Source organism: Callospermophilus lateralis, chromosome 4, assembly GCF_048772815.1.
Source record: "Callospermophilus lateralis isolate mCalLat2 chromosome 4, mCalLat2.hap1, whole genome shotgun sequence".
Lineage (NCBI taxonomy): Eukaryota > Metazoa > Chordata > Mammalia > Rodentia > Sciuridae > Callospermophilus > Callospermophilus lateralis.
Window position 1 is genome coordinate 69,259,209 of NC_135308.1, and position 14,583 is coordinate 69,273,791.

General features: G+C 39.3%; 1 protein-coding gene across 1 annotated transcript in view; it reads left to right on the plus strand.

Moving 5' to 3' along the window:
- The first annotated feature begins 865 nt into the window (after positions 1-865).
- Positions 866-14,583, plus strand: part of Dyrk4 (dual specificity tyrosine phosphorylation regulated kinase 4) — a 51,662-nt gene continuing 37,944 nt past the window's right edge. The window contains exons 1-3 of the mRNA XM_076855287.1: positions 866-1,030; positions 9,038-9,130; positions 13,540-13,569. Coding sequence (XP_076711402.1) covers positions 866-1,030; positions 9,038-9,130; positions 13,540-13,569 — 288 coding nt within the window. The remainder of the gene's footprint in view (positions 1,031-9,037; positions 9,131-13,539; positions 13,570-14,583) is intronic.

The window sequence follows — 14,583 nt, forward strand, 5'->3', positions numbered from 1 at the left end:
GTGCCCCATCGCACTCAGCATCTTGATTCTCAATCTACTTTCCCTAACTTCCATAATGTGACTGGGGAATTTCCTAAAATCTGAACATGCACCTTTCTGCTTTACAGTCCTCACACTCCTTAGCCCACCTAATTCCAAGCCACTGGAATATGACTGGTTGCCATCTGCCTTTTCAATCTTGTTTCATTTGCCCCTGTATACCTTTGACCCTGCCTCACAAAACTGAGTGCTGGTACCCAGAACCAAGCTTCCACATGGGTTTGGACCTTCAGACTTGTGGGGACTTACTTGCCTTCTTTACAGGGCTATATAATATTTGTTCTTAAAGCTCAAGTTCAACTTAGCTTTCATTTGCATGTCTATTTTCTCCATGCACCAGACATTGTACTCCAGCATAAACTTCTGTCATTCAACTATAACTTTCCTTTTCATGCGTTCCTAAAACCTGGTGTAGACTAAATGCTCAAGAAAGTGTTCATTTGATGAGTACATAGAACTTTTGCTATGTACTTCCACATGCTTTTTTTGAAGAAGGCGAGGAAAGGGTTACTTTCACGTGTCTGGTGTGCTTAACCTACTTTAATCTCTCTACCCTGGATTTTGTTCAAATGTTGCCTGGTCCGTTAAAAAAAAAAAAAAAAAAAAACTGGGGCAAAAGAAGGGGAGGAGGGGAAAGATGTGTTCTTTAGGTTGATGTAAAAGGTGATTTGGGACTGGACCAGAGAGCCTAAGCTCATTCAGCTGGAGTCACAAAAAGGGCAGATGTCGTTCCTATAGCGACGGAAGGAGGGTGTGGTCCTCCCCTTCACTCTGCAGGCCACTCACCCGATCCTCTGCAGCCCCCAGGGCAGTCTGCGCCAGCCGGATGCAGCTCCTCCCACCTCTTACCCTCACCCGGACCAAGAAAGGGCCGAGGAGGCAGAAAGGCGCGAGCCTGAGCCCCCTAGGGTCGGCTAAGTCTTTCCAGGGAAGAAGATCCGCGGCGGGAGCGGGTGGACGAAAGGTGTACCGAATGCAAAAAAGTAGACCGGCAAGTGTGGTCCGAGGAGACAGTGGGGCGGGTGTGGGTGTGCGGAGAAGGAAAATGCCTTTTTAGACCTTGCTCGCGGCAGCCTTGTCCTCAGGACGCTACTTCTGTATATTTTGCTGTTAACAGAACTTTGCAACACCAACTCCAGCGGAGTGCGGGAAAGGGAGCGGGAGATTCTAGGGAATTTATAAGACCTACCCTGAAACTGCTTCCAACACTCACCCCAACAACTAGGCATTGAAATTTTCTTCCTCTTCACGGCAGTTTCGCTCGGAAGTAATTAGGAGTCTGCAACCACACGACTTGCATTGATGAGGCTGTGGCTGGCATTAGCATATTCCAGCCCGCCCCTTATTCCTGGTCGCCCCTGTGCTCAGCTGGAGCTCAACCCCTTGACACTAGAGTGTGTTATTGTACTCTAGAGTGTGTTATTCATACATCTGAAGCAAGCTTTGCTTCTGAGTGGTGCTTGCTTCGGCTCTTAGGAGGTCCCCAATATTAGCAAGTTTTTCCTTTAAAAAGATGATGAACTATGCAAACAGAATTTCAAAGTCTAGTTATTTTGTGACATTTGCTATGTTTGAAATATCCACAAGCCCGTCAGGGCTTGAGAAACTGACCCCTCTAACATGTTTTAAATAACTGCCAGCATCATTAATCATAATTCAAATTTCACTGTTCAGCTTATATTGATATAGAAAAATTCAAACCGCCTGAGAAACAACTAATATAAATGTCTTTTGTCTTGTTTGAATGATTTCATCACCTGTATGTGGTAGGTGTGTAAATCTAGGGGTTCTAAGAAATTCTTCAAATACGGATGATACCTAATTGGTTCAGAGATTTAAACCTTCTCTGCTTTAGTCCTTATTCATGGGGGAAAAGCTAAACCTGAAGGGGATCTCTAGCAGTGCCAGCCACTGAACTTGACCCTCTCCAACTCCATGTTGCTGTCTACAACTTGGCTAGAATGCATGCTTCTCAAACTTGTGGAGGACCAGGAGCTGAAAGTTGTGGCTTTAGGTGACTCCAACCCCCATGTGAGTGTGGCATGACAGCTACATTAATAAAAATACAACAACCACATCAAGGGATGTAATGGTTTCCCTTCCTGATTTAGTAATGACTAGAACACACATTAGGCTCCAGAAAACTGTAGCCACTTTAAGAGATCATAAAAAACTAGAAAATAGAGGGGGAACAATCACAATGCAGGCTCTGTCAGGCTTAGATCATGCTCTATCATAGGAAAAGGCATTTAAGACAACCCCCTACAATGCCAGGAGATGGGTAAAGTGCACAGGAGAGTAAAAAATAATAATAATAATAATAATAATAATAATAATAATAATAATATTTTTCTATTTAAGGTTTGAACACTTGAGAACTCTTGAGTAGGAAGGAAGGCAGATTTGTTCTTTGTTGCTTCACAGAGAATAGCAAAGGATCAGTAGAAGATATTTTGCTCAATATCAATTATTCTTCCCACAGATTTTTATTGAGCCAACCATATGTAAATTAACAGCTAAATGTGAAATGAGTTTCCTGGAAAAACAGTGGGCTGTGTCTGAGGAATGTTCCAGTACAGACACATGATTGTCAAGGAAACCATAGAGAGGATTCCTGCCCAGGCAGGAAAAATGAACAGGATGGTTTTTAAAGTCTGTTACACCTCTTAAGAGTCTGGGGTCACTGAACCATGAAGAATTTCAAGGACAATGCAGAGGGGCAGAAGTGAGTGACACTTAAATACATTAAACACATTGTTTCCATTTCAAAGAGATGCAAAGGGGCGGGGTCACTCCTACCCCTTCACTGCCACAATTTATTTTTCTTTTTTTTCCCAGTTTTTGGGAGTAGTCAGGTTTTTTAAAATTATAATTATTGGCAAATATTGTACAAATTGAAGGATTCACTGCAATATTTCCATGCCTATATACATGCTGCATTATTTATGTCCAGCCGCCCTTCTTCCATTCAAGCCCCCCTCCCTTACCCCTTCCTTTTAGCACCCTTCCCAGTACCTAAAAGTCCCTCTTAATTCCTCAGTGTTCCCACTCCCTGTTGTCCTTCCCCATCTCTAGTGACCACTATTCTGTTCTGTACTTCTACAAGGCTGAATTTTTGGTCTCCTTAAATGAATGAGAACATGTGGTATTTATCTTTTCAGTGTCTGGGTTATTTCACTCCAAAATAATGTTACCCAGATGCATCCATTTTTACTACAAATAACAGGAATTTCATTTGTGTGTGTGTGTGTGTGTGGCTGAGTAGTAATCCAATATGTAAATATACCATATTTTCTTTATCCATTCATCTGCTAAGGGCATATTTTGGCTATTGTGAATGGTGCTGCAACAAACATGGGGGTGAAAGTATCTTTGGTACCAAGATTTCAACTCCTCTGGGTATATGCCCAGTCGTGGCATTGCTGGGTCCTATGGTAATTTTATTTTTAGTTTTTTGAAGCATCTTTTATTGTGTTCCACAATGACTGTATTAATTTACATTCCCATAAGCACACTGCCACATTTTTTTGCCCCAGGGAATAAAGATTAAGCCACTAACAATGGCTATGGAAATACTGAAATCATAAATCATAACAGGTAAATCTCAGAAGACATTTTCTTTGTGGACATTGAAATACTCTACACACAGATAATACATATGTATAAGATGCTGTGCAATGTTGCTTGTATCCTTGTTTGTGGGGCAGTCTTGCTCTACAGACTCCCAAATCCTTGAAAACAGGATTCTGTTTTCTTTATCTTTAATTCCCCACGCTTAACATAGTTGCTGACCCACAGTTGATGCTCTGAACATTTTTGATGAATTATCTAAACTATTTCAAATTTCTATTCTTCCAGAAAATTGGCACTAAGAATTTTCAATGGACAAGCCACTGATCTCGCTTGTTCCTATGAGGAATTGAAGTAAATAAAAACAAGCTCATCATCCATGCCCCCAAGAGGCACACAATGGAGATGAGATAAAAAACAAATATACATCTAAGATAATTAAGTAGTAACATTAAAACTATTGATCAGGTGACAAAATGAGAAAAAAAAAATACTGTTGAATTCCAGAAGAAAGAGAGTGGTGTGGAGAGGTAGGGAAATTCCAATCTACATATAAGAAAATAACAAATTTTTTTGATTCATTTTTTTTAGATCATTTCTCAAAAGAACATTCACTCCAAGCCAGGTGCTGTGGCGCAAGCCTATAATCCCAGTGGTTTGGGAGGCAGGAGAACCATGAGTTCAAAGCCAGCCTCAGCAATTTAGTGAGGCCCTAAGCAATTCAGTGAGACCCTGTCTCTAAATAAATACAACAGGGGCTGGGGATGTGGCTCAGTGGTTAGGTGCCCCTGGGTTCAATACCTGGCTCCAAAAAAAAAAGGAACATTGTTTACTCTAGCTCTGAACTAAATAAGTTTGTTTTCTTCAATCCTTCATGCAACAAGATACAAACAAATATAGACATTTTAATTCTTTTTCTTCATCATTTGCCATATATTTTGAGGATTTAAAAAGTGGCATTTTCAAAGTTTTGAGTAGGGAGCAAGTGTTATTTTTGGAAGTCAGATTGAATGCATAGAAAGGCACAAAATAGTCTGTGATAACTACAGAATCATGAAAGGGAGGGAAATAATGGGATAAGTCATAAAAGTGTGTGTCAGGAAGGGGCAAAATTGTGACGTATGCAGTCAAGGGGAGAAATAAAAAAATGTCCATGCATTTCTGCCCCTTTCAATACTTTATTCACACAAATTACTCAATACAGTTTCACTCTATAGGTTCTTAATCAAGAAAACGACAATCCTTAATGCTAGACTCTGCAATAGACATAATCAATTCACAGCAAACGATTCTAGATTAATTGACTCACAGCACACAATTCTAGATGAATTCTAAGCACTGCAAAACACATTTAATCATGATAGGCTAATGACAGACATTTCCTCTGCAGGCTAAGTTCAAAAGTCTTAAGCCTTAGGCTTTATGTCCAGCAGATGCACACTCACTCAGACCACAGTGATCAGGTCTGGAACCAAGGAAGGCTTTTCCTGGCGTGGAGTGGACAACCGGTTGAGGAGTGGGGAGGAGGGAGAAGTTTCGGCTCTCACCAAGGTCCAGATGAGGCGGTAGAGTTTGAGAGCAGTGAGGATCACACAGAGGATCAGGAAACGATGACAAGTGATGGGATGTCCGATTCTCATCAGGCTCTCCAGCTCAAGTGCATCCTTGTTTCGGCTGGCTGAATCCCTGTTCATTTGCTCTATCTTTTATACTAAATTTTGAGGCTTTTAATCCCCCTTTCAATCCTTATCAGCTACCACCGGATTTCTCAGTGACATCATTTACCTTGGGGTCAGAAACATCTAGTCTGGTGGTCTCCACCCTGATCTTCTCGCCTTTTCCTTTATCAGGGGAGGACAGCCTGCCAGGGACTTCACTCTGTTTAATCAGGGTGAGGGGAAGAAACTTGTTTGTGACCATACTGGAGGGCTCTGTGGGTGTGCCTAGTGAGACTGCAGGTTTCAAACTGGAGTTTTTAAAATGGAGTTGCTGAAGTTTAGGACTAAGGCCATCCTAACTGTGTGTGTGTGTGTGTGTGTGTGAGAGAGAGAGAGAGAGAGAGAGAGAGAGAGAATCTGACAGTGTTTTTATATAATTAGAATTTTAGGAGATTATCTGGTTCATCTGGTCATCTTGTTTCCTTGTTTTAGACAAGGAAAGTGAAAATCTAGAGAAGACATAGGGCTCATTCAGAATCATGGCAGCATCAAGGCTAGACTCCAAGTCACCACGTTGTCTTTAGGGCTTTCTTCTCTTTATGTATAGAGCTGCCACAGCTGGACAGAGAAAAGAGCTTCAGTTGTTTGGAAAGATGAACATTTACTTCCACAGTCTCCATTCCCCTGGGAAGCAGATGAAGGGAAGACTGATGAAGAGCCTTAGCAATGAAAAAGTGTTGTATTCGTTTTTCTCCAGTATTGGGACTTTACGAATCCTATGTCCAGTTGAAGGTGAAAATTGACCTGTTCAGTCTCCCAAATTATCCCCAAGATCATACTTGTTCTCTGTCCTTTCCATCACTGCTTTGGCTGAGGCCCTCATCATTTCTCACCTATGCACCCCAAATGGCTAACTGAGCTCCTTGGAATCATGTTCCGTGCTATTGTCAGAGAGATGTTTCCAAAACACAAATCTGATCTTGTCAGCTCAGATTTAGCACAATCACATAGCCCTCAAGATTTTAACTTGGACTATATGATTCGTATGACACTATATGACAATCTAACCCTCCTTTCTGACCCTCTGCCAGCGATGTCTGATTCCTGTGATTGCAGTTTCTAGAAATTCCACATTTTATTCTCTGTGCAGTCTAATCCATCTTACCTTGGCTCTGTGCCCATCCTGCTCATCCTTCAAGAACAGGCTGCTTTTCTCAGATGTGAGGGTTAACCCAACTCTCCCAGCAGGGTCAGCCAGAATCTCAAAGTGTGCTCCATGCACTCTTTAGATATGTCTGTTAGTGTGTTGATCACATGCTCTGTAACGGTCTGCTTCCATGGGTCTCCTCTCCTGGAGAGCAAATTCTCCTTTAGAGCACAGTCTGTATCTGGTGGAATTGACTCAACAAACGTTTGCAGAAAGAGAGGAAGGAAGGAAGGGAAGGAAGAAGTCAAACTGATCATCAGTAGAGAAGAGACTAACACTTTTTTGTTTACTTTTCAAAGATTTATTTTCGTGTGTGTGTGTGTGTGTGTGTGTGTGTGAAAATAAATGTTCCCCTAGCCAGGTATGGTGACACCAGCCTTGGGAGGCTGAAGTGGGAGTACCACTTGGGCCTAGAAGTTCAAGGCCAGCCTGGGCAACATGACAAGATCCTATATCTTAAAAAAACAAAAAAAACTTGATTTTCTTACCTTCCCCAGTCCTACTCCTCAGAAGTAATTTTTTTTATAGTTCCTTTCTTCCAAATCCTTCATTATACCTGTATAAAAAGGTATGCAAACATCTTTTAAAAAATAAATATAGAATCATATTATATACGTTCTCTTACTGGTTTTGCTCAATATGTTACAAGCATACATAAAGATCAACCACTTTTTTTGAGATCCAATCATAGCCATTTTTTTTTCAGGTTTCTTTTCTTTATTTTTAAAAATATTCAATCCTAGGTATATACAGATTTAAAAGACAAGATATGAATTCAAAATTTCCTTAGTAATATTCACTCATACTCACAGTTCCTTAGAGGTGATTCTTTTCCCCAACATTGAGTTGCTAGTGATTACTAACTGGTTATAGATTAAATAAACAATATCAAATAAACCTATCATATTCCTTGAGTCTCACTTTTCCTTAAGCCTATGCCATATCATTTTTTTTGAGAGAGAGAGAGAATTTTAATATTTATTTTTTAGTTTTCGGTGGAAACAATTGTTTGTATGTGGTGCCGAGGATCGAACCCAGGCCGCACTCATGCCAGGCAAGCGCGCTACCGCTTGAGCCACATCCCCAGCCCTGCCATATCATTTTGATTAATGTTTACTTTAAGATAGCTATAAAGTGATTCTTCTATTTTTATTTTTAAAAGTTTTTTTTGTATTTTTAATTATTTTTTTAATTATAATGACAGTAGGATGTATTTTGACATATCATACCTCCATGGAGTGTAACTTCCCATTCTTGTGGTTGAACATGATGTGGAGTTTCACTGGTCATGTGTTCATATATGAACAGAGGAAAGTTAAGTCTGATTCATTCTACTGTCTTTCCTATTCCCGTCTCCTACCCTTCCCTTCATTCCCCTTTGTCTATTCTTCCCTTCCCTTCTTCCTTATCGTGTGTTAGCATTACTTATCAGCGAGAACATTGTGCCTTTGGTTTTGGGGGGCTGGCTTATTTGATCTACCTCATTTTAAAAATTGATTGCATCACATCCCATAAAATATATGTGTGCCATATTTTAAATTTCCCATCATTTAGAGAAAGTTCTAATTTTTAAATATTTATGCTGCAATAAATATACTGATTTGTCTTTAGTCTTTGAATAGTTTCAAAATGGTGATGCCACCATGCTGATTATAGTGTCTGCAAGAGCTTCCCAGTGTGGAGTGAGTGATGTGCAGAAGCTGGGATGACGTTTGCATTGGTCCCTGTTCTGCCCCTATTTCTTATATATTTTATTCCCTTAGCTCTTGATAGAGTTAGAGACTGTAAAGGGACTTCCAAGGGACACAGAGTGGAGATTCCACAATGTTTTGCTAATGTATAAGTGTCCCAGGAAACTTCGAAGGCTCACCATCCAGTTATATGAATCACTACTCTAATTAGATTCCATGGTATTATACAAATTTTTCTATCTGTTTCTTTCTGTGACATTTTTATTGGTGCCTTATAGTTTTACATAATGATGGGATCTGTTGTACATATTTATACATGCACACACTATAACTCTATAATTTGGCCAATATCACTCCCCTAGCACTTCCCCCATCCTGCCCCCATCTCCAAGTCTTTCCATCTTGCAGTCAGTTAATTAGTCATAGAATTGTGCTCTGAATGAAGAAGGTACAAAATGGCTGAATAAGATCCAGAAAAAAAGTTTCTACCAACCTTCCCCCTTTCTTTTTCTGTAGGCATTAATCTAACCCAGTAGCCCACTAGTCTATGCATATTGTAGGGGGGAATATTGTATTGGTGGCAATAGAATGGAGTTTCTTTTGCAGTTAACTAGGGGAAATGGTGTTTGTTGGGGGCTTAAATTGCTAACCACGTGCTTTACTCCTCCTCCTTCCCTCTGCCCTCCAAACCCTATCAGACCACTAGAAGGGAGGCAAGAGGAAAAGCAGAGAGTCCAGTCCGCCCTTGCTTTTGTGTCTGCCCCCTTCTTTCCTTCAGGCCCACCCTTCTTTCTTCTCTCTGGAGTGTGTGGACCATTACTTATATTTTATTCCTACTGCCAATTAATTTTTTCTGCTCTCCTTCCTGCAAGACTCAGATGGAGGATAAAAAGCCAAGGAAACCGAGTTTGACTTCCTTCCCAATTTTGAAAGCAAAAAAGAAGCAAAATTTCACCTCTGTGAAGGTAAGGATTCATGAATTTCAACTAGTGACAAGAAATATCATTGTGAAATCTTGGGACCTGGCAGTTGTTATGCCCAAGCACCTTTGAGGATAGTATAAGGGGAAGATATGAAGGCCCCAGCTGATTGGAGGAGTCCTGGGTGGGCTTGGAGGGAAAAGCAGTCAGACAGGGAAGATTTCATCTAACAGGCAGCTTGCATTTGGGAGCCTCTGGATTAGTGATTTATCCACAGTACCTTTTATTCTCTTCCTCATACCTGCAACCATACCAGCAATGTCCTGCAATAATTCTGAACAAGTATTCAAGAACATTTCCAGAAAATGTGTTTCCCCTAACACAGAGACCATCTCTTTTTACTCTGCCTCAACTAACTGAAGGCAGAGCACTGAAGGTAAGATCCTATGATGTAGTGAGAGTGATTATGGTCTATGAGATCAACATCTGTATTATATGTATTTTTTAATCTCACTCAGTCTGAATTCCTCAGGGTATTAAAAATCTCCTTTTGTCTAGGATCTTTGTTCAGAATGTTTTGCAGCAAACTTTAGCCCAAAGCGTCCAGCCTGCATTACTAACTGGGCCTCCGTCAGCCTTCAGCTGCCTACTGGGGCCTTCCCTAGATCCTCTCACAGATCACAGACCATCTCCTTGAAATTATAACCCCAGGTCACTTTCTCCAGGTAGTGTTCCTGATTTAGTCATAGCTTTCTGTGCCTCAGAATTACAACTCCCAAGAATGGACCAATGCCAAGCCTATCATTCTACACCCCACCTCTGCCTTTACCACATGCAATAGTAAGAGTTTATTTTGCAATTTGTACGTACAAATATTATTAGTATCTAAAACATATTTCTTTTGATGAAAATTACCTTAAAGTATTTGACACGGTAAATCTAAAGCAAAACATGATAATATAACAAATACAACATTCTATTAAATTTTAGAGTTTTACAACCTCAGAATGAAGAGGTCATGATTTTACTTTAGCAAAATCTTCATGAGTTTTGCAACTTGCGGTTTTTCTTTTTTCATTTTCTTCTTCTTTTGTCTTAAAATCTGCTTGAACTCATTTATTGAGTGGTCAAATGACTCTCACTGAACTCTTAGAGACAGGTGCTTTTATTCTAATTTTGCAGGTAGGGAAACTGAGCAAGGTTAACTAGATCACTAAGTCTAGGGGACAGAATTCAAATCCATATATGTACCCACTCTATTCTGTGCCTCTGATGAGTAGTATCAACTCTGATAAATGTTGTTCTAAAAAGTTCTTTATGCATTTAAGTTAATTTTAAGAAAAGGAAATTTTCTGTAGCTATATGACAGGAATAAAAAAATAAAAATACCACATGCACATCAACTCATTTATGTTGTATTTTACAATAACTATCAGCAAGTTCATAGTATCTTTTTTTTTCCTTTTTGGTACTAGGGATTGAACCCAGGAGGGCTCAACCACTGAACCACACCACCATCCCTTTATTTAATTATGAGACAAATTCTCACTAAATTGCTTAGGGCCTCACTAAATAAATTGCTGAGGCTGGCTTTTAACTTGTGATCTTCCTGCCCCAGCCTCCTAAACCACTGGGATTACAGGCATATGCCACCATGCCCAGCTCACAGTATCATTTTAAACTAGTATTTAAACTTGTAACTATGGTCTTTACATTGCTAAATATTCTGGTGGGATTTAAATAATTACCTTTTCACCATCAATTGGCATTCCCCAACGGATTTGTTATCCCTTTTTATTTAATAGGATTGAGTAAGGAAGTACAAACACATCAATAACTGTCCTCTGCATGTGAAATTTTAAGTTTCAGTGGACATAATGACATTAATTGGTGGATAAAAGTGAATCATATGAATTATAATCCCTTCATTTACGATAACACTGGAAATGAAGGGCTGTGAATCTTAGCATATCAATTGCCCCAACCACGTGTTTAAAAAGCATTTTGAATATTTAAGCACATTAACCATAATTTCCATTTTCAGTGTTTAATAGTATATATTATAAACAAAAATTATATTAATAATCAAATATTTAATTATTATTATTTTTTGCTATGCTAGGGGTTGAACCCAGGACCTTGTTCTGGGTGAGTACTGTACACTGAGCTACATCCCAGATTAAAATATTTTAAATATGTAACTTGGTAATAATTTAGCCAAGGGATTTTTAAAAAAATTTGATTTCATTTGTCCTGAAGACAATGGTGCAGTCCTCCATCTAGTTATAAAGGATTCGTTTCACAGTGCCCCATTGATTTGACTGAAATGTGTAACATGGACCACTAGAGAGCCATCTTCCCTTTGGCTTCAGCACTGGTAGAGATTTTCCATCTTTTCTGCTTAGCTGATGAGGATCAAAGAACTCTCACAGTGGTCCTCAATGCACTTTAGGATATGCTCTGTGTTATAGTTTATCCTAACTTCTGGGAGAAGCAGCAGATACTCCCTCTGGACCTCGGGCATCTCAGCTAGTAAGCTGGAGGACACTGACTTTCCTGCTTCTCTCTTCAAAGACAACAACATTGGCTTGCAGATGATTTCTGGGATTTGAGGAGCTGTCAGGACTCCAAATATCAGGTTGGGTCATGCCAGGAGGAGAACCTGGGAAAAGGCCATGGGGAAGAGAGTGCTGTTAATTTAGGAGATGACTCTTCAGCATCCCTGACAATTAAATAGGTGCAACAAAGTACATCCAGAAATGTGCGAAAGACACAATTTCTCTTTTCTGCATTGTGAGTGCAGGTACCTACTAAAGTATCTACTTTATTTCTTATTTTTCTTAAATCCTTTAAATCATTCAATTGCTGCCTTCACTTCTTTACACAGGCTTTCCTTGCCTACCCTTTTCAGTTACATGTTTATTGCTTGTCTCACCCTCCACAATAGGACTGCCCAACATGGTAGCCACTGGCCATATGAGGCTATGGAGCCCTTGGTGTGTGGCGGGTCCAGATGGAGATGTTCTGTGAATGTGAAATATACAGCAGATCTTAAAGACTTGGATGAGTGTAAAATAACTTATTAAGTGTTATTTAAGAATTGGGTGAATTTTATAACATATCAATTAATACCTTAAGGAATTTGTAAAAATAATTTTGGATCAATTCATATTAAACTAGTATCCTGAATATGTTAAGTAAAATATATTGTTAATTGCACCTGTCTCTTTTTACTTTTTAACGTGGCTATTAGAAAAGTTGTGTTAGGTAGCCTGCATTATATTTATAGTGGAACACATGCTGTAAAAGGGACATTCCCTAACAGCAAAGGTATCCTTAGACTGGATCAGTACCGAATCCCCATAACTAGGATAGTACTGGCACAGACTAGCACTTGAAGTGTCCTTGTGGAATAAAACCCAGGAGTGTTTATTTATTTGCCCCTTTAAATACTTAGTGTCTACTTGTTTCAGACACTGTTTTAGGTGTTGGAGATACAGTCAAAAAGAAAACAGGTTAACAAATTATTATGGGGCTTAAAATTGAGATTCTTCGTAGGAAGGCCAGATATTTTGGTGAAAATGTTGAGAATGGTAATGACTAGCTCTCATTTTCCTTTGTGGTTAGGGTTGCAGTTGACAGTGTTTTTTTCCACCTTGGTTATATATTTAGAATCTCCCAATCAATTAAAGACTACTGAAATCAGAATTTCTAGGGATTATAGACATTTGTTAGTTATTTTCTATCATGTGTGGACAGATGTTCATTTTAATTCTAGCTGTGAGATCTCGATTAGGTCATTAAGTCTCTGACCATTTGTGAAACTGGAGTAATTAGTCTTACATTCCCCGACTGCAGTGGTATTAATGAGGTAAGAGAACATGAACTCTCTGGCTGGCAGATTTTAGAATATGCTTTCACTTTTCCTTCTCTCTCCATTTAACAGAACAGGGTTTTATGAGACAGGCTCCTAACTGAGTCTCACACAGTAGAAGAAGGTATCTGAGGGTCCTTCCCTCTGTCTCATTTCTGTCTCTTATCAGCAGTCCTTTTACAAAAAGCAGAACCAAAATGAAACAAAGAAACCCAGTCCAACCATTTGGTATTACTAAGGAAAGAATGGAAATTACACTCAAAACTGAAGAGAGAAAAGAACATGTTCCAGTTGCCAGACATGTTTAGGTCTCTTTTTTTTTTGGGGGGGGGGGCACACTAGCACACTATTATCTATGGTAATGAATTCACCTTTCATTGCAAATGAAAGGTTCAGACTAGAAGAACTTGTAATGCTCATAAACTAAATCGTCAAACCATTCAAACTATAACCACATACAACCAATCTAGAGTTGGCAGCTCAATGAAAGTTAGGCATGTACTATTATGTAATGTAATTTGGAATGGATTTGGAGCCTTGAAGGAGCACAATTATGCAGTTTCTTTCCATTCTCTCCCAGGGTCCCACTTTTCCTCCTGAGATCTACGCGGTAAGTACCAGTTTCTTTGTTTTGCATTCCCATTGCTGCTCTAATTTGGAGAGAGAAGAGAACAAATATTGGAGATTGCATTACTTATTGTGGAAAGGATGCTTAAGTGAGCGGCTTAGGAGGGAGTTTCTGACTGATAAAATGAATCAGAAAAAATAGCTACTTTTCACTCTAGAGTCCGTGAAAAATGGAGTATCTGTCCAACATGGGTGTTTAAGGAGATACTAGAAGAAAATCCCCACTCTACCCATATGGGTTTAGTTTTGTATATTTGCTCCTTTCAAAAATCTTGAGGTAGTTATCACCCCCGTTTTACAGAGAAAAGCAAGACCTCAAAGTCATCCTGGTAATAAAACCTGAAATCAGGATTCAGGTTTTCTTTTGTAATTAATGAATGCTTTTAAAAAATTGCTTCTCATTATAATATATATAAAAGGACATTTAAGAAATATATGTAAGTTATAAAGAATAATAATACCATGGACACCCTTGTGTGTGCCCAACATGGAGTTGAAGAAGTCCCCTGAATGTTCTTCCCCATTGAATCTCATCCTGATCCCTCTGAGCTAACCTCTATCTTGAATTTTACAGCTATTATTCTGTTGCTTTCCTGTGTATATTTCCAAGCCTTGCACAGCATATGTTGGTTAATTTTGCATGTTCTCATTTTTGATATACAGGAGTCATACTGTTAAGTGTTCTGCTATGTGATTTTCATGCTCAGTCCTACACCAGCCTACCTGCCACTGCATGTGGCTGTCCTTGGATTTTCCAGGGCTCTATTGAGATGGATCATTACCTGTGCTTTGAATCTCAGATATTGTGAATAAATATCACCTTTGTTCTTGGGAACCTGATTATCTATTAGTTTAACTGCTCTGCCCTATTGCTTGGGCATGCTTATCTCATCAGTCATTGGACATTCTGTTTCTTCTTGTGTTTCTATTATTATAAATAATTTTGCCATGAATGTTCTTGTGCATGTCTGCTAGTGCAAATGGGTAGCCATTTCTG